The sequence below is a fragment of the Nicotiana sylvestris genome, chromosome 12 (genome assembly GCF_000393655.2).
Source record: "Nicotiana sylvestris chromosome 12, ASM39365v2, whole genome shotgun sequence".
Classification (NCBI taxonomy): Eukaryota; Viridiplantae; Streptophyta; class Magnoliopsida; order Solanales; family Solanaceae; genus Nicotiana; species Nicotiana sylvestris.
In genome coordinates this window covers 81535091-81555222 of record NC_091068.1, presented here as the reverse complement: position 1 = coordinate 81555222, position 20132 = coordinate 81535091, and the positions used below count along the sequence as shown (strand labels likewise).

The 20132-nt window shown below is 38.3% G+C and overlaps 1 protein-coding gene across 1 annotated transcript; it reads left to right on the top strand.

Moving 5' to 3' along the window:
* Positions 1-1405: 1405 nt before the first annotated feature.
* On the top strand, positions 1406-1873 carry LOC138883274 (uncharacterized). Its single transcript, XM_070163954.1, has one exon. The coding sequence runs from the start codon at positions 1406-1408 to the stop codon at positions 1871-1873; it is 468 nt and encodes a 155-aa protein (XP_070020055.1).
* Positions 1874-20132: the final 18259 nt, after the last annotated feature.

The following is a 20132-nucleotide window of genomic DNA, read 5'->3' as shown; positions in this document are numbered from 1 at the left end:
AGGCTCTACGTATGGTAGAGAAGGGGTGCTTGGCGTATTTGGCCTATTTTTGTGATTCTTGTGCAGCGGTTCCTTCCATGGATTCGGTTTTGATGCATGAGTTCCCAGAGGTGTTTCTACAGATTTGTCGGGTATGCCACCCAACAAGGATATCGACTTTTGCATTGACTTGCTTCTGGGTACTCAACCTATTTCTATTCCACCATACTATATGGCCCTAATTGAGTTGAAAGAATTGAAGGAGCAGTTGCAGGATTTTCTTATCAAAGGATTCATTAGACCTAGTGTCTTGCCTTGGGTGCACTAGTGTTATTGGTGAAGAAAAAGGACGGATCGATAAGGATGTGCACAGATTATTGACAGTTGAATAAGGTCACTATCAAGAACAAGTATACCTTGCCGAATTGATGACTTATTTGACCAGCTTCAGAGTGCCAAGGTGTTTTCCACGATTGATTTGAGATCTGGATACCATCAGGTGAAGCTTAGGGCATCAATTTCCCTAAGACAACTTTTCAGACGGTGAGGTCACAACGAGTTCGTGGTGATGTCATTTGGCTTGACTAATGCACCAACAACCTTTATAGATTTGATGAACCGAGTGTTCAAGCCTTATTTGGATTCCTTTGGTATTGTCTTTATTGATGATGTTCTGGTTTACTCTTGCAGTCAAGAGGAGCATGAGCAACACCTACGCATCGTACTTTAGACTTTGAAGGATCGTTAGTTATATGCCAAGTCTTCAAAGTGTAAGTTCTGGTTAGACTCAGTTGCCTTTTTGGGCCATATTGCTTCCTCCGAGGGTATCAAGGTAGATCCTACGAAGATTGAGGCAATTTAGAACTAGCCTAGACCTACATCAGCCACAGAGATTTAGAGCTTCTTGGGTTTGGGGAGTTACTATCGCTAGTTTGTGGAGGGGTATTCATTTATCTCGACACTATTGACTAAGTTGACCCAGAAAGGTGCTCTTTTCATATGGTCCGACGAGTGTGAAGCGAGCTTTCAGAAGCTCAAGACTGCCTTGACTATAGACCCAATGTTGGTGTTACTAACGGGCTCAGAATCTTACACTGTGTATTGTGATGCATCACATGTTGAACTTGGCACGGTACTGATGCAGGATTGTAGGATGATCGCGTATGCATCTCGACAATTAAAGGGTCATGAGAAGAATTACCATGTGCATGATTTGGAGTTGGTAGCCATTTTTCACGCACAAAAGATTTGGAGGCACAATCTTTACGACATTCCATGTAAGATCTATATCGACCATCATAGCCTCCAATACCTATTCAAGCAAAAGAACCTTAATTTGCGGTAGGAGAGATGGTTAGAATTGTTGAAAGACTATGATATCACCATATTATACCATCCAGGAAAGGCCAATGTTGTGGTCGATGCAATGAGTAGGAAGGCTGAGAGCATAGGCAATTTGACATATTTACCGGCAATAGAGAGGCCACTAGCCATAGATGTTCAGGTTTTGGACAATCGGTTCGTGGGGTTGGATGTTTCGGAGCCTAGCCAAGTTTTTGCTTGTGTTTTGATACAGTTATCGCTGTTTGAGGGTATCAAGGCTCGCCAGTTTGATTATCCTCACTTGTTGGTGTTGAAAGACACGATGCAGTGGGGTGGTGACAAGGAGGTTGTGATTAGACATAATGGTGTTATGCGACTTCAGGGCCGTATTTGTGTTCTAAATATTGATGGATTGAGAGAGCTGATCCTTGAGGTGGCTTACAATTTTTGCTATTCCATTCACCCAGGTGTCACGAAGATGTACCATGACTTGAAACAATACTATTGGTGGCGGAGAATGAAGAAAGATATTGTTGCTTATGTCTCTCGGTGTTTGATTATCAATAGGTGAAATATAACCATCAGATACCAGGTGGGTTGACTCAAAGATTGGAGATACCGGAGTGGAAGTGGGAGTGCGTCAATATGGATTTTGTGGTAGGCATACCATAGACCTTGAGCAAATATCACGTAATTTGGGTCATTGTAGACCGGCTGACTAAGTACGCACACTTTATCCAAGTGATGACATCCTATTCTTCATAGCGGTTGGCATAGATTTACATCCTTGAGATTATTTGCCTGCATGGCGTGCCCATTTCCATCATTTTTAACTAGGGCACGCAATTCACATGGCATTTTTGGAGAGCCATGCATCGTGAGTTGGGCACGTGGGTCAAGTTGAGTACCATATTTTATCCTCAAATGAGTAGAAAATACGAGCGCACTATTCAGATATTGGAGGACATGTTGCGAGCATGCTTTATGGATTTTAGGGGCTAGTGAAACTAGTTTTTACCTCTAGTAGAGTTCGCCTATAACAACAGCTATTAGTCAAGTATCCAGATGGCTCCATACATGGCCTTGTATAGGAGGCGATGTCGTTCGGTGGTTGGTTGGTTTGAGCCCGGTGAGGCTAGAGATTTAGGCACTGATTTGGTCCATGATGCTTTGGAAAAGGTTAAGGTAATTCAGGAGTGACTTCGTACAGCTTAATTGAGGAAAAAGAGTTATGCGGATTGGAAGGTTTGCGGTATGGCTTACATGGCGGGTGAGAAGGTTCTTCTCCAAGTCTCGCCTATGAAGGGTGTGATGTGGTTTGGGAAGGCCCCCAGGGTTTGTTGGCCCATTTGAGATCTTGGACAGAGTTTGGGAGGTTGCTTATAGACTTGCATTGTCTCCTAGCCTAGTAGGGATACATCTAGTATTCCATATATCCATGCTTTAGAAGTACCATGAGGATAGGTCACATGTCTTGGACTTTATCACGGTGCAACTTAATGAGAGTTTGATCTATGAGGAAGAGCTGATGGCTATTCTAGACCGACAGGTTCGTAAGTTGAGATCTAAGAGTTTTCCTTTTTGTGAAAGTGAAATGGAGAGGTCAGTTGATTGAGGAGGCTATTTCAGTTGATTGAGAGGTCAGTTGATTAACATCAAATCTATGAATTTCAAGGTAGAAATTAGGGGTTTTGGGTAGAATTTAGGAATTTTATAAAATTGAGATTTAGACCTCGAGTTGAGGTCGAATTTCAAAATAAATTACATATCCAGACTCGGGGGTGAATGGGTAATCGGGATTTGGTCTGAATATCAGATTTCGACCATGTGGGCCCGAGTTGACTTTTTGTTAATCTTTTCAAATATGATCAGGATTAAGCTTTTTTTTTCTTCCGTGGGTAGTTTCTAAAGCTTATTTTAGATTGTTTGAATGATATTTGGCTAGATTTGGTTGGTTTGTATGCGTGTTCTAAAGGAAAAACGGTGGTTAATTATTGATTTGATTCTAGAAAGAGGTAAGTGTCGTGGTTAACTTTGACTTGCGAGAACTAGGACTTGTTTGGTCTATTTCTTTTACGTGAATTATGTATGGGGACGACATATATTCAAGGTAACTAGCGTATATGCGCTATCTTGGGTTAAAACATGTGGGGTGGCTATTTATCATTTATTCCTTGTTATATCGTGTTACATGTTTTTTTTGGTTATTTATGCCTTTACTTGTCACCTGTCATTTATTTGTTACAAGTTTCCATTTATTCATTCCTTGATTATTACCTGCTTTACCTGCTATATGCTCCGACCTATATTAAATGAATGTCTTTACTATTTCATGCCTTTACTTGCCATTATTGCCTTTACCTTACTTGTTGTGCTTATTTATGTTATACCCGATTGTGTGAGCCCTTGGTTATTCTTGCGTTAATGACTTGTTAAGGTTCGTGTTGGCTTACGACGTGAGGATATTTTATGAATTTGAGTTAGTGGTTATCCTCTGTTTGTACTCGTAGTTCCTTGGTGATTTATATGCTTTAGTTCCCTTTTTGGTTGTAATTTTAGAATTCATTATATTGAGTTACTAATATTAATAAAACAATATTGGGAACGGTTTGTGCGCCACAACAGAATGGAAATAAATGGTATTGAGATCGGGTTGCATGCTGCAACGAATACTAATATGATATTGGGATCGGGTTGCTTCCTGCAACAGATGTTGAAATGATATTGGGATCAGATTGCTCGCCGCAATAATTGTTGTTTTGGTATTAGGATCGAGGTTGCGCGTCACAACGGGAAATGACGTGTTGTTACTGTGTGTAGCTATGGTGTTCTATTTCTCTGTACTGTGATACGAGGGTATGAGATGATTTTATTCTGCGACACTTTGTTAGTTGACCTTCTGGTCCCGTTGTTGTGAGTTTATCCGTTTTCTCTATATTTCTGTTGTTATCGATTTATTATTCATACTGTTTTATAGTGAGTGTCTTGTCATAGCCTCATCATTACTTCATCGAGGTTAGGATCGTTACTTATATAGTACATCGGGTCGGTTATACTCATACTATCCTTCTGCACTTCTTGTGAAGATCTTGGTATTGGTCCTAGTGGCGTATAGAGGAGATTTGCACATTAGCCGATGCTGAGACGAGGAATCACACAAGTGAAAAATACACCATCACATATTTGCCTTTTCACACATGCAGGATACTTGGACCAGTTAGGAACACACTTCTATTCATCATCGTCATGACCCAAAATTCACCTAGCCGTGATGACACCTAACTCCAACGTGCTAGGTAAGCCAAATATAGAATAATGTAACTCAAGTGAAAGATTATTAATAACAAGGAATAAAATAGCTGAATTCCATACAATTTTCCAAAGAATTGGTAGTACAAGTCCTGAGCCACTAAGATTTAGATTTACAAAGCTGGTATGAAAATAAATATAACACATGTTTAGAATCCTAAGCTACCATAACAAGTGGTAGCTATATCCAAAAATATGTATATCTTCAATGCCAACTTTTGTCATCCACAACAGCTCAGCTTCAAGATCTGCACGCAAGATGCAGAAGTATAGTATGAGTATAATCGACCCCATATACTCAGTAAATGTCCTGACTAACCTCAGTGAAGTAGTGACGAGGTCTCAAGTCAAGGATACTCTCTCTACATAACATGTACAACTCAATAACATAATGCGTACCAAGCAACAATATCAAATTTAAGAAAGATATAAAGGTGCAACCAAACAGTTCACATAGAGAAAATGTTTGCAAACATCTTAACAGTTCAGGATATAAAGAAGATATGCATTTAATATTAGATAACATATCAACATTTGCATATAAAGGGGACATGCACAAGTACTGTTCTAGTTTAACAACTCCACATATGGAGAAGATATGCATCTAATATCATTAAATCATCAAGCTTGCATATATAATATGCATAAAATATCAAATAATCCTTCCACAGTTCATATAGAGAAGATATGCATGAAATATCAAATAATCCTTTCACAGTTGCATATAGAAAAGACATGCATGAAATATCAAATAATCCTTCAACAGTTGCATATAGAGAAGATATGCATGATTAAACAACTCGTGTGATAAGGATCCACATGTAGACAAGATATATACCGTGAATCATCTCACCAAGCAAGAGAACATGTAGACAATATATGCATAAAAGGCATGTATACAATCATGAGCTAGCATATAGAGAAGATATGCGGTAAAAATTAAGTATATATCCAAAGAGTTTGCATATTGAGAAGATACACAAAATCCAACCATTGGCTAGTTTCCATAATCTGTGTGTACGTCATCAAGGAGAAACATGAGAGGATGACCTTAGGGAGATGGATACTTATCCACACGCTATGCGGACAACTCATATGTTGCACTGACAACTCGCGTGCTAATAATAACAACCGCACGGAAAAATCATGTGCCATAATCAGAATACCGCGGGGGCAACTCACGTGACATAATCAAAATACTGCACAGACAACTCACGTGTTGTCAATTCAGTCCATCACACAAAAAGCATATACAAGAGTATATGTATACAATCAACGAATATCAAATCACGTACTCATGAACAGATAAATAGCATGCTACAGTGTATCCTTGTGCGAAGTGTATAATCACAACTCAAGTTAGGCGGGTACGCTATAGAACAACGGATATCATGTTCCAATAGGTAATCAACTCCTACATATGATCTATAGAATGACTCACAGAGTTCAAGTAGTTATACAAACATATAAAGCATGGTAGCATGATGCACAATATCCAAATTAAGGCATAGTATCACCTAAAGCTGACTCCTATCACGAATCACACATAGCACCCGTATATACGCTCGTCACCTTTATGTCGGCTCTCACATATTTCAATTAAACAAATAAAGTCATTTCCTAAGGGTTATTCTCTCAACAAGACTAGACAAGATACTTACCTCATCCGGGTTAGTCCGAAGCTCCAAAATCACATTCCCTTGATAAATTACCTCTAACCGGCTCAAATCTAGCCAAACATCAACCAAGAAAGTCCACCAATACCATAGGAAACAATCCCAATCCATAAAGCCTCGATCTTTGATGAATTTCCAAAAGTCAACCCAGGATTGCATGCTCGAGATCCGGAACCAATACCAAAATTCGATGACCATAACCTACCAAGTCCAAATATATGATTAGATATCAAACCGTGTCCAAACCGGTACTCGAATTCTAAAAATACACTTTCTTACAGTATAGTCAAAATCCCAAATTCCATCTTAAAATTTTGCGCTTTGGGTGTTAATAATTCATGTAGATTCTTGAAATAATACAAAAAATGAGTAGAAATCACTTATCCCAAAGTCTTGTATGAAAATCTTAATGAGAAATAGCCCAAGTCAAGGGTTCAAAATACGAGAAATGAGCTCAAAATCCCAAAATAAAATCTTTAATGTACTGCCCAGCAATACCCTTTAGTGAACACAACCACTGCCCCGCATTCGCGAAGCACAAACCAAGCCACTGACCAAAATACCCTAATGGGATCGCGGCCTAACCCTCGCGATTACAATAGCCAATAGTACCCTCCTTCGTGAATGAGAGCCATACCTTCACGAACGCGAAGGCAAACTCCCATGCCAGCTTTAACTCCATGCGAACCCTCCAGACCCTCGGGAACGTGGCACCTATGGAAGTAACACTACGTGAATGCGACATATCCCCTGCGAACACGAAGAGCAATAGACCCAACACCAAAAATTCTCTTCGCAAATGCATGCTCTGACTATGAATGCGTAGTACACTGATACCTGCTGAAAACCATCAACTTAAACATCACTAATATGGTCCAAAATCACCTCGAATCACACACGAGGCCTCCGAGATCCAGTCCTATCATACCAATATTTATCCAAACTTATCCGAAAGCTCGAAATGTTATAAATAACATCAAAACCAAAATCCAAAGATCAAAATCATCCTCTTAACTTTCAAACTTCGCCGAACGCATCCGAACCATACTTAAAACATCCTGGATTACGATCAAGCTTTGCACACAAGTTCCATTAAGCTAAACGAACATAAAAGGTCTCAAAACAATAATAGGAGTCCGATAGAACCAAAGTCAACTCTGGTCAAACTTATGAACTCTCCAATTCTTAAAATTTCCAGCTTTTGAGAAATAGAGCTAAAATCTTTTATGAACATCCAAATTCAAATCCGAACATATGCCCAAGTCCAAATCACCATACGAACCTATTAAATTATCAAATCTCGATTCCCATGTCATTTACTCAAATATCAAACTTTGGTCATCTCTTCCAACTAAAAGTTTTCAAATTGAGAATCACTCTATCAAATCAATCCTGAGCCACTCGAAATCAAAACCAACCATGCATGCAAGTTATAATACACCGTATGAAGCCACTCAAAGTCTCAAACCATAGCACAAGATGCTAAAACTTAAAACGACCGATCAGGTCATTACATTCTCTCCCACTTCAACATATGTTCATCCTCGAACGTGCCACAAGTCATTCCAAGTCATCCAATCACTGTATAACTCATTATACATATACCCATGGGAGATCCATGTCCCTACAATCTTTACAAAGTCTATTGGCACAATCCTGATTGAAGATTCTTTCTTCAATCTTAATTCATAAGCCTTAGAATCAAATTCCACATCTAAAATTCCTTGTAAGATCTGACTTTCGCATATATATACTGTGTCAGTCTCAACAAGCTGCATCAATCCATAAATTTATTCTCAAGATATAACCACATAATGCATCACATAACTCATGTGCCCTTAGTAATATCTTCAGAACGCAATAGCTGCTTATTACTAAATTTGGTGCTGACAACATACCTCATATCAAATAAAACCTTGGTCCAAACCTTTGTGACACTATTAATGATGAAAGAAATATGTAAAAAATCATAACCACCCATTATATCAATAAGTCGTGGAGATCTCTCACTAGACAAGAACCACTGCCAAATTCTGAGCTGACTAATGACATTCGTCTTCAGACATACCTTATCCAATCCAATTGCACCAATTCTTGGTCTAATAGCCTCATCTCATCTGGTACAAGCTGCTCGTCTAACAGGCCAAACCAAATGCCACCCAGAGCCACATACGACGTAATCCATACACCTAACAAGCAACAACTCGAATATGACCAACAATGGAAAGAGAACCAAATCAGAGAACCATCCAACAAGTACAACAGGTACAAACAAAAACACAATGCTACGAACCCATCCCACAAGGGAGAAGCAAAACACATGAAATGAGCACAAATAATCATATCCCAACATAACTCCACTACATCATGTAACCTAATCTAACATATTAATCCATATGGAATAACTATCCATCCCAAATGCTACTCAACAAACATGTGTATACCAATAAGAAGCACGTGAAATACATGGCTATAACTATGGGAAGACAAATAGCACAGCATACCACATACAGGAAAAATGCAACTAAAGTGCAATAAGAAACTCAACATCTAAAGAGCCATCTCGCTTAAACATCACCAAAAGTCCTAAAAGGAACCACATCATGCGTATGAATGGTCAAGTAGTCTCACAAACCATCGTACCATAAGAGAGTAACACATGGAACATATCCAGTCATGAACATGATCATTCTAGCCGATGACACACCCTAGCAACTGTTGTACCGAGTAGATAAATTCGATCCAATATAGAATACACATTCTAATTTGGTCTATCAATGGGCCCCCAAATCAATTCCAATCATCCTAGAATAGGTAAATATTCCGAAAATCCACCGTGACCTATCCATAAAAAATACAATCAGCTGTCTAACCCTTAACACATCTTCACAGCCTACAACCAAGAAATAGTCCGCCTCTGAGAACACCCAGTCTCTAAACCTCAAGAATACGAGAATCTCCATATCATATTCCTAACTCATACATTAACCATGACTACTACATCATGCATACACGATCACTTTATGAGAACCACTCCCATAAATCTTCCTCATCGGGTAGCAAAACTTGAACATCAACGGTTACCAACTGTGCAATCTCTAGAGTACCAATCAAGCACCCACAAGTCAAAACACAATGCATTTTCTAAAACACACACCCTTCTCAGGCGATACCTGATAATGTCAGCATTCTCTTAAACATATGAAATCTCTCATGCTATCTAGAACTCAGGACCTTCCTTTCAAAACTAAACATCAACCTTGTTTATGCAGTCTCAATCACACCAAATGCACTACACCTATATACTAACATGTGAAAATGCGAAAATCCTGTAATTAACTCTGAATCACAGTTTGGAAAGACACTCCATCAACCAGGAACCTTTCACTTAATTCAATCCAGGAGAACGTCATGACACGTAACAAACCTGCCATTAGAAAATAGCAGTTTTAAGATGTGGTCGAAACCATCGCGAACTCTTCGAAACCCCTTCGGACATAATTAAGCCATCAAAACCAAATCTCTCTAAATCAACCAGGTCACACTGACTGCCAAACCCAAATATATTGCAATAATACACCTGTAAATCTTAATCATACCAAAGGAATCGATCATTCTGGTGTTATGCTAATACAAACCACTACTAAGCTGACCCAACTTTTTTCCTTTGCCCTTAAGATAACACTTCTCTTTTCCAATACACTATGATCCTCAATCGAAGCTCACCCCAAGTGACCATAATATGAAACCACGTCGTCCTAAGACTCGTAAGTTACCATATTCTCTCATATGTACACAATAGTACCACAAACTGAGATACCCTCTCTGAAGAGATATGCTATAAATATGAAGTTGTTCCTTTCATCTCCCTACTACAACATGGAACCAATAATGATATACAAATACGGCAAGTCTCGGCACCATCCAATGCTAATCTCAGATCCTAGCCATACACAAATCTAAAAATCCTTTAATCTTGAACCATTAGAATCTTCTCGAGAGTAATTCACCTTGCTCTAATTTACAATGCACAACAAATATGCGCCAAACGACTTGTGCTCAATCATTCCAAGATTTCCTAACATCCATTAAATATAGTACATCATGTATCTAGCAATTTCCTTGCTCGAGTCACCCTCGAAGTCAACCTCTTCAAGTCATAATTAACCCACAATATGCCTTAGTCAAAAACTAATATAATACATGACCATGCAATCTGATCGTCGATAGTAATCTCCCCCACTTAGCTCGAAGCAATAGAACACTGTTACGACCCAAAACCAACTAGTCGTGATAGCACCTAACGCAACCTGCTAGGTAAGCCTTTTAACAATAACACAATCCAAATGAGATTAATGAGAAATAAATGATGAAATAACTAAACTTTTATACAACAACCCAAGGACTGGTAATACAAGTCATAAGCCAGTAAGACTTAGATTTACAAAATTGAAATTACAGCAACTATTTGGAATGTACATGAACAAAATTCAAATGTAAAGCTACCAAGGACAAGTGATAGCCCTAACTGGAACGTGGGTACATCTTCAATGCCAGCTCCCGCCATACACAACAACATCAACTCCAACATCTGCATGCAAGGTGCAGAAGTGTAGTATGAGTACAACCGACCCTATGTACTCAATAAGTATTGTAACTAATTTCGGTGAGGTAATAGAAGCAAGAACTATATGATCGAACCAGGAAATCTCAAGAAAAACCACCTTGGTGCTCACAATTCTTTATTTTAAAGTGTTCTGCTCAGTCAACAATCCAGTATATAAGGAAGATATACAAGTAAACCAGGTAAACAATCAAGGAAATTTGCAAGTAAAAATGAAATGCAATAACCACATATAAGTCCGTTGCAGCGTGCAACCCGATCCAAATAACAGTAACCAGCTTTCCTAGAGCTCACATCAACCTGAAACCCACTAGTTTCTCACAATTCGCGTGTACACAATCAAGAGAGAAACATTAAAGGGTGACCCTAGGGGGATGCATCTATACCCACACGCTACACAAACAACTCATGCGCTAATAATATCAACGACACGTACAACTCACATGCTATAATATCAATATCTGGATCGGCACAGACAACTTTCGTGCTAATAATATCAATCTGCACGGACAACTCATGCACTGCACGGACAACTCACGTGCTAATAATATCGATCTGCATGGACAACTCATGTGTTGCACGGATAACTCACGTGCTGATAACACATCTGCCTGGCATAGTCACAGGCATAACAACACAATTTGCCCAGCGTGGTCACAAGCATAACAACACAATTTGCCCAGCGTGGTCATAGGCATAACAACACAATCCGTGCAGCGTGGTCACAAGCATGACAACACAATCTACCCATCGTGATCACAAGCATAACAACACAATCCGCCCGGCGTGGTCACATGCATCCAGTCCAAATAATATCACACAGAACCAAAATACAAGAACACATGTATATGATGAATAAATATCAAATTTTATGCTGCTGGACCGGTATTGTCACGACCCAAACCGATGGGCTGCGACGGTCACCCGGTACCTTACTCAACCGAGTACCAACGTAACGTATCTTTCTTATTACATCATCAGATACACGTGTCATATAAGCCTAATAGGCCAACATAATCTTTTATAAACTCAAAACATAGGTCGGCAAGGCCGTACAATCTTTCACGTACACGACATATGTCAACAAGCCTCTAAGAGTACATAAATGTCATAAAGGTCAGGACAGAGTCCCGCCAAACCAAACAATACACGTCTAAATTATACTAACCAAACAAGCAACTCTGAAGCAAATGGAGCGCACCAACATCTTCCGCTGAGCTGATAGCCTACTTGGAGGGCTCTCGACCTGTCTATTGAGACCTGTGGGCATGAAACGCAGGGTCCCCAGGGAAAAGGAACGTCAGTATGAATAATGTACCGAGTATGTAAGGCACATATATAAATACATAAGAGACATGGAAGACATATAGAGTACATGACTCAACCTGTAAGTCTGAATAACTTTGTAAATCATAAATTACTTTTAGTGTCATGCATATACGTATGAATGTCATGTCGTGCATATGTATATGTTTCATAACATCATTAGCCTCTGAGGGCATCCCATCATATCATATCAGCCACTATGGGCAAAATCATCATCGTATACCAGCTGATCAGGTGGTGGTGTGTATATAACGCCATAACCTTTCCCATATCCCATATATATATATATATATATACATACATATATACGTGCATAATATCGCCGTTTGAATCATATTTTAGCCACTGTAGGCATCATCATCATCATATACCAGCTAATCAGGTGGTGGTGCGTATATAATATCGTAACCTTTTCCTGATCCCATATACATATATTTACATATATACGCGTATATAATGCCATCTGGTCATGGGTCAATGCACATGTATGAAATGCATGAAAAATACGTAAAAATCTCAATATTCCTTCCGGATAAATTTTTTCAACTGCGTATTATTCTGAGACCCATGAGCAGAAGATATTAATATTTTTCATGGGGAATCAAGAATATAGACACCCCTACTATTTCTATAAATAGAGTAATTTATGAAAACTGTGTGTTTGCTGGTTTCTTCAGTATCATATGGACCATACCAAAAGAAAGAAGGGATGACCTTAACATACCTGGAGTAGGGAAAAATTTGTATGATATTCTTGGAAAAGATTGCACCGTACTCTGTTAGAACCACAAAATTTTGATGGAATTAAACTTCTGCTCGTTAAAGTGTTTCAACGATTGCCTATGTTCTTTGACGTTACAGTATTTGAAGAAGGAAAATTTTCTTGCTTTTGCAGAATGGCTACGCTACTCCTTTCCAAAATGGAAATGGAGACGATTTTTATTTTGACTCAAGATATTTTGCTTTTGTCTCAATTAATCATGGAAACAAGACATGTACTAAGTCTTGCTTGATTTAATAATTCCCTTAAATCCTTGGCAGCCACCTACTCTTAAATCAACATGAGTCATTTTCTCATATAGTGGCCTTGTGCAACATTTTGTTGGGAGAAAATGGATTTAATCTTATCCACTTATTAGTTAATCGGGTAATGTCCCGTTACCCGATAATTAATCAATTACCAGAAAAATTGAGAATTATTCCCACTTACTTAAAATATTACTCACTTTTCACATACCTTATACACCTTACTAGCATGGTCATGTAGTACCTTGTATGACATTAGTCCATAAATACCGGGTATATTAGCTCGGGCCGTATTTTACCCCAAAATGCCAAACTTGGACAAAATTCATTTTCTTTGACTTGCTCCCCCTTCACCTTCATGAATTTACTAATCACTTGTGAAACAACATAATCCTTATCATCCTCAAATAATATTTTCCTTGGACTGATGTCAATTACCTTACGACAAATTCAACGTAAAATACTGCAGGGTGCAACATTGTCGTAACTTATTACTGCGAAGTGTAACATCATTGTAATGTAATACTGCTTGGTGAAATACTGTCGTAACTTAATACTGCAAAGCGTGTCATCACCGTAATATAATACTGCAAAGCATAACATCATCGTAATATTTTACTGTAGGACGTAACACCATCACAATATATTACTGTAGAGGGTAACACCATCGTAACATATTACTATAGAGCATAACATCATCATAATATAATACTGCGGGACGTAATATTGACGTAATATTGTAGGGCGTAACAACATTCCCCCCTTTGGAACATTTGTCCTCGAATGTTGACTGATGCTCTTATCATTTTCGTAACTTATAGCTCTTGTAAATAGCTTAATACTCTTCTTTCCATTTAAGAAATTGCTCTGTGAATAAATCCAAAGTCCAGTTATTCCCCCTTTTAGTCTTTTTGCTCATATCATGACCTGTGGTCGAAATCTTCCTAATCTTGCAACTTCTGTTACCTCTTGTCATGTAGTATGTATGACCCTGGCTTTGTAGGTGCACTTATGCGATTCATCTTTCCTTTTTACTTTTATCTTTTAGTCAATCTCTAGGCCTTACTTTGTATATACAAGGCTTAATAGGATGCCTCTCTGGGCCCCTATAGGTATACTGAAGTCCTTTGCTCGATACTTTGTAGAACTTGCGAATATGGCCATATCTTAAATCATAGGTCTGGTTATCCATTCATATGATTTTACTGCATTTCCATGGGTTATACTATACCATAATTTTTTTTACTTCAATCTATCTTTACTGAGGTATGCTTACCAAGCTCCCAGTTACTTTTGTTGCCTACCCTTTAGGTATAAACCTCAGTCCTTCAATGCCCCTTCATTAACGTTCCTCTTAATAATCATGGCCTAATCTCATGTCATACTTTGTAACTTGTATCTGATCATTGTTGATTCGCATCAGTGTTGATCTATAATCCTTTACTTGAAAACTTGAAACTTCTTACGTAATACATTACTGCTAGGGCTTACGTTGTATTGAGGAATATTTGAAGTGATTTCCATAATCATATTTCATAGTGTCTCAATGTGATTCACCTTATGGGGGTATCCTAATTTCGTGCCGCCAGCGAAATCTTTTCTCCTTCTCTTCTTCTATTTTCCTTTTTTTAAAAATCATTATTCAAACGAAAGGCCCAAATGCCATTCTTTATCTGTCACAATTATACCCTCATTTTATTACTAGGTCAACATTTCATTCTTTCTAAATGCTATTAATCTTAGATTCCTTTGAGTTCATTCAAGCTATACTGAACTTTCAATAACTTAGAGCAACCATTATCTCTCTTATTTTCATGGATTTAATCCTGAGGACTTATCCATTCTCATGACCTTTTCACTTGCCTTTCCTCATCCTTACTCATGTTTCCTTAAAATTTTATTGCTCTACCATACTTTAGCTTGCGACCTACACATATTCATATATAAACTTTCCTTCAACTTGCTTGCACCATAGATTTCTTTATGTTATTCTAGAATTTTAAGCGAGACATCACATCGTCTCCAAGTTTTCTCTATTATCTTAACTAGATCTCTCAGTACTTAGAAATCATAGGTTGGAAGACATGCTGCTGACAATGCCGCTATCATTCCCGGTTATTGGATCCCCGTGCTTATAGCCTTCTATCCGAAGTATGGACTATTCACGATCTTCTGCCTTTAGGTATCTCGTACGTTGTTCACCTTTACCTTACTTACCTTAAAATTTCGCATCTTATCTTCTATCTCTTTCCTGACCTCCCTTCCACCTAGGTGTAATTCACATCCATAACTTGAAGCTCTATTATAGAACTCGCACCTCTAGTACATACACAATCCGATGGGAGCTTCGTACTGACTTCTTATGAGGCTGATACTTCTTCTAGCTGGCTTCCTTGTAGAGCCATTATAGATTATGATTGTTGTGTTATTTCTCTTGAACATCTGATATTATGAGTGGTTCTGTCATGTTCTCAAACAAAACTTCTATAATTTTTCTAGGTCCAATAATCAGACTTCTGATTTACTTGGGTGATGTAACTCTTTAGTTTCCTCCTTCTTCTGATCGGCCTTTACGTCGGCTTAAGCTATCTTCCGATATGTGGTTCATGGTATTATTTATTCTGTTTAGCCTTTAATGGGCACTGAGGAATATGCATGATACAATCATTTAACAATTTAATCCTTCGTTTATGATATGGGCTCAATTCTTTCTTTTAACGTACACCAGAATCTTCTACGGCTGTATATGCTGCATATATAAAACTCCAAACCCTTAAGTGAGTTCTTAACACAACCAACTCTAGATCATTGATCGAGTAATTCCTTTTTTTCCATCTTAGCTTTCTTTAAACGTAAGCTATTACTTTTCCTAATCTTTTTTCCCATTGTTACATCCATACTTAGCTTATCTTAGTGCCCATATATGTTGAAATTCCATACAACTCATATGATCCTGAATATCACTTCTGATTTTACTCCATGTTCATTAGCCACTGTAGGTGTCACTTTCTTAGGGAGTGCATACAATGTTGTTTTGAGACTGTTGTCACACGACCATTTCCTCTTTAGGTCGTTGTACTAAGGTTGAAACCTTCTTCCTTATTTCCTCAGCTAGTCTTTCATCGTAGTACTTAGGGAAGACCCTCTAACTCTTGTAAAGATGTGAACTTATTACATCGTATACTCGACAGACCTTCTAATGTCCTTCCTTGCCTATACTTATCCGTAGTTACTTATCTCCACGCCTTTGTGCTTATATGGTTGTTTCTGAACTGATATTTTGACTGCCTTCCCAGTGGCACTTTCTTTTATCCCCGTAACACTCATACAGTACCTTTAACTACCCCAACTTTTGTTTGAATGTATCTCAAGTATCATAATGATATTCTTCGAGGCTGAATTCTCCATGTTGGGTTCTACTATGTTTATCTTACACGATCTGATGACTCATCTATAACCTCCTCTTTAGCCATAATTGGGATCTTCCTGGCCACTTACTAACTACTCGTTGGCCCATTCTCATATCAATATTTCTCGTAATCTTTCTTGGGTTATTTCCTTTGTCTTAACTTACGTCTCGCACTGGCTCCTTATTTATTAATAACAGCTCAGGCAGGAACCTTTATTCCCTCTCATTGACGTCGTGCTTGCACAATATTCTTGAATCGTAGTATATCTATAAGATTTGGATAAGTGTCATCTCATTCCTCTTTCATTTATCGCATTCTTCCTTTACCATTCCATAGTCACTAGAACCACTTAATTCTGACTTAATGCCACATCATTCTATATTCCCCCCTTTAGGGGTGTACTAAGAGTTGGAGCTACGACAACCTGCCTATAGATATTTCACCTTTTCATCTTTGGCATCCTTTCACATAATCAATGACTCTTACTCGCCTTGCGATAATCCTTCCGTACCAAAGATAGCGAAATCCCTTACTCACAAGGGTGAAATTTAGTATAACTGGCACATACAGTCCCTTAAGTTGAACTTTGCTCACATTGCTTGCTATAGGGAAGCGTCTTCCTAGATGATCATTCTCTAAATTTCTCATGAATCTTCTTTTGTCGTCCATTCTATTATTAGTGAAACAAAATCTGAAGTTCTTATGATGACGACTATCACCAGTCACTCAATCCCTAATTCATGTTTAGTTTATCTTGTTCACCAATCCATACTGATTTCTGTTACTCTAGGGATTAACTCTCCCCTTTGGTAGTCGCGTTGGAGTCATGAACTTATTTCTCAAAATGAGGATATAACCTTATGGACTATACTCTTTCGTTGTCTTAAGGCCCATCACCTTTCGTCTCTTCCTTCATTTGACTATAGGTTCTGTAATGCTCTACCATTTTTATCCATGTATCACACCTTATTCATAATGCTTCCTTATCTGTTTTCTCATTACTTTGCTTATATTTCTGCATATCCCTTTTATTGTAAAAACTTCAATACGACATTCTTTTGCTTTTAGCTTTCCTTTGCTCCATCTAGTGGCTCTTCAAGTTGCTTAACGTTCTCGCTTTACTAGGGACGCGAGCCACACTAAGGTAATATTTATCCCTTCAAGGCTTATAGTGCATGTCTTTGTAGTACTCATATCTGGCTACACTATTTTAGAGTGCACCATTTAGGTGTCTCATAAAGAGAGCACATTTGCAATTTCCTTCGGATATGTCAACTGACGCAATCAATTCATCCATCATATCTTTCTTATACTACTTTTGTTAACCCCCATAGGGCATATCTGGAAGGGGTGTGACCAATTTATATACCTCTGTTACTATTGAATATAATTCAAAAAGCTTATGTTTCTCTGCCTCAATTATATACGTTGGTAACCTTCATTAACTGGGTGCCCCGTACCCTTCTTCATCTTGCTTCTTTTGCTTATTGAAACTTGTATTTATCTTTTTAATTTCTCATTGTCTTTCACCATAAAGGTGGATAGGCATTCTTGCCTTAAGGCTTCTTCTTAGGAAGCTTACACCTTTCAGTACACCCATGATATGCTAAAGACCTCATATTTACTTATCGTAGGCATCATACAAAAATTCCAATTCCTCTGACTCAGCTCTTCCACAACTATCTCTCTTTCCAATCCTTCTTTCCGGATGTAGGTATCGTCTTATTACGAATAAAATAGTATTTTGAAACTTGTATTCTTATAAGTGAGCTCTACCACACGATCTAGAGTAAGAAGAAAGAGTGACAATCCTAAATGCCATGTATCCTCCTACTTATAAGTGTGGTGCACGACACACCCATAAACAAGACTCTACTAGACACGGCTTGTAGACTCCCTAGGACAGAATTTCTCTGATACCACTTTTGTCACGACCCAAACCGATTGGCCGCGACGGGCACCCGGTACCTTACTTAACCGAGTACCAACGTAATGTATCTTTCTTATTACATCATCAAATACACGTGTCATACGGGACAAATAGGCCAACATAATCATTTATAAACTCAAAACATAGGCCGGCAAGGCCGTACAATCTTTCACATACACGACATATCTCTACAAGCCTCTAAGAGTACATAAATGTCATAAAGGTTGGGACAGAGTCCTGCCAAACCAAACAATACATGTCTAAATCGTACTAACAAACAAGCAACTCCGAAGCAAATAGAGCACACCGACATCTTCCACTGAGCTGATAGCCTACTTGGAGGGCTCTCGACTTGTCTATTAGGACTTGTGGGCATGAAACGTAGCGTCCCCAAGCAAAAGGAACGTCCGTACGAATAATGTACCGAGTATGTAAGGCACATAAATAAATACATAAGAGACATGGAAGACATATAGAGTACATGACTCAACCTGTAAGTCTGAATAACTTTGTAAATCATAAATTACTTTTAGCGTCATGGATATGCGTATGAATGTCATGTCGTGCATAGGTACATGTTTCATAACATCATCAACCTTTGAGGGCATCACATCATATCATATCGGCCACTATGGGCAAAATCATCATCGTATACCAGCTGATCAGGTGGTGGTGCGTATATAATGCCATAACCTTTTCCATATCCCATATACATATATATACATACATATATGCGCGTATATAATGCCGTTTGAATCATATTTCAGCCACTGTGAGCAACATCATCATCATATACCAGCTAATCAGGTGGTGGTGCGTATATAACGCCGTAACCTTTTCCTATATCCCATATACATATATTTACATATATACGCGTATATAACGCAATCTGGTCATGGGTCAATGCACATGTATGAAATGCATGAAAAATACGTAATAATCTCGATATTCCTTCCGGATAAATTTTTCCAACTGCATATTATTCTGAGACCCACGAGCAGAAGATAATAATATTTTTCACGGGGAATCAAGAATATAGACACCCCTACTATTTCTATGAATAGAGTAATTTATGGAAACTGTGTGTTTGCTGGTTTCTTCAGTATCATATGGACCATGCCAAAAGAAAGAAGGGATGACCTTAACATGCCTGGAGTAGGGAAAAATTCGTATGATATTCTTGGAAAAGATTGCACCGTACTCCGTTAGAACTACAAAATTTTGATGGAATTAAACTTCTGCTCGTTGAAGTGTTTGAACGATTGCCTATGTTCTTTGACGTTACAGTATTTGAAGAAGGAAAATTTTCTTGCTTTTGCAGAATGGCTATGTTATTCCTTTCCAAAATGGAAATGGAGATAGGATTTCTATTTTGACTCAAGATATTCTGCTTTTGTCTCGATGAATCATGGAAACAAGACATGTACTAAGTCTTGCTTGATTTTATAATTCCCTTAAATCCTTGGCAGCCACCTACTCTTAAACCAACATGAGTCATTTTCTCATATAGTGTCCTTGTGCCACGTTTT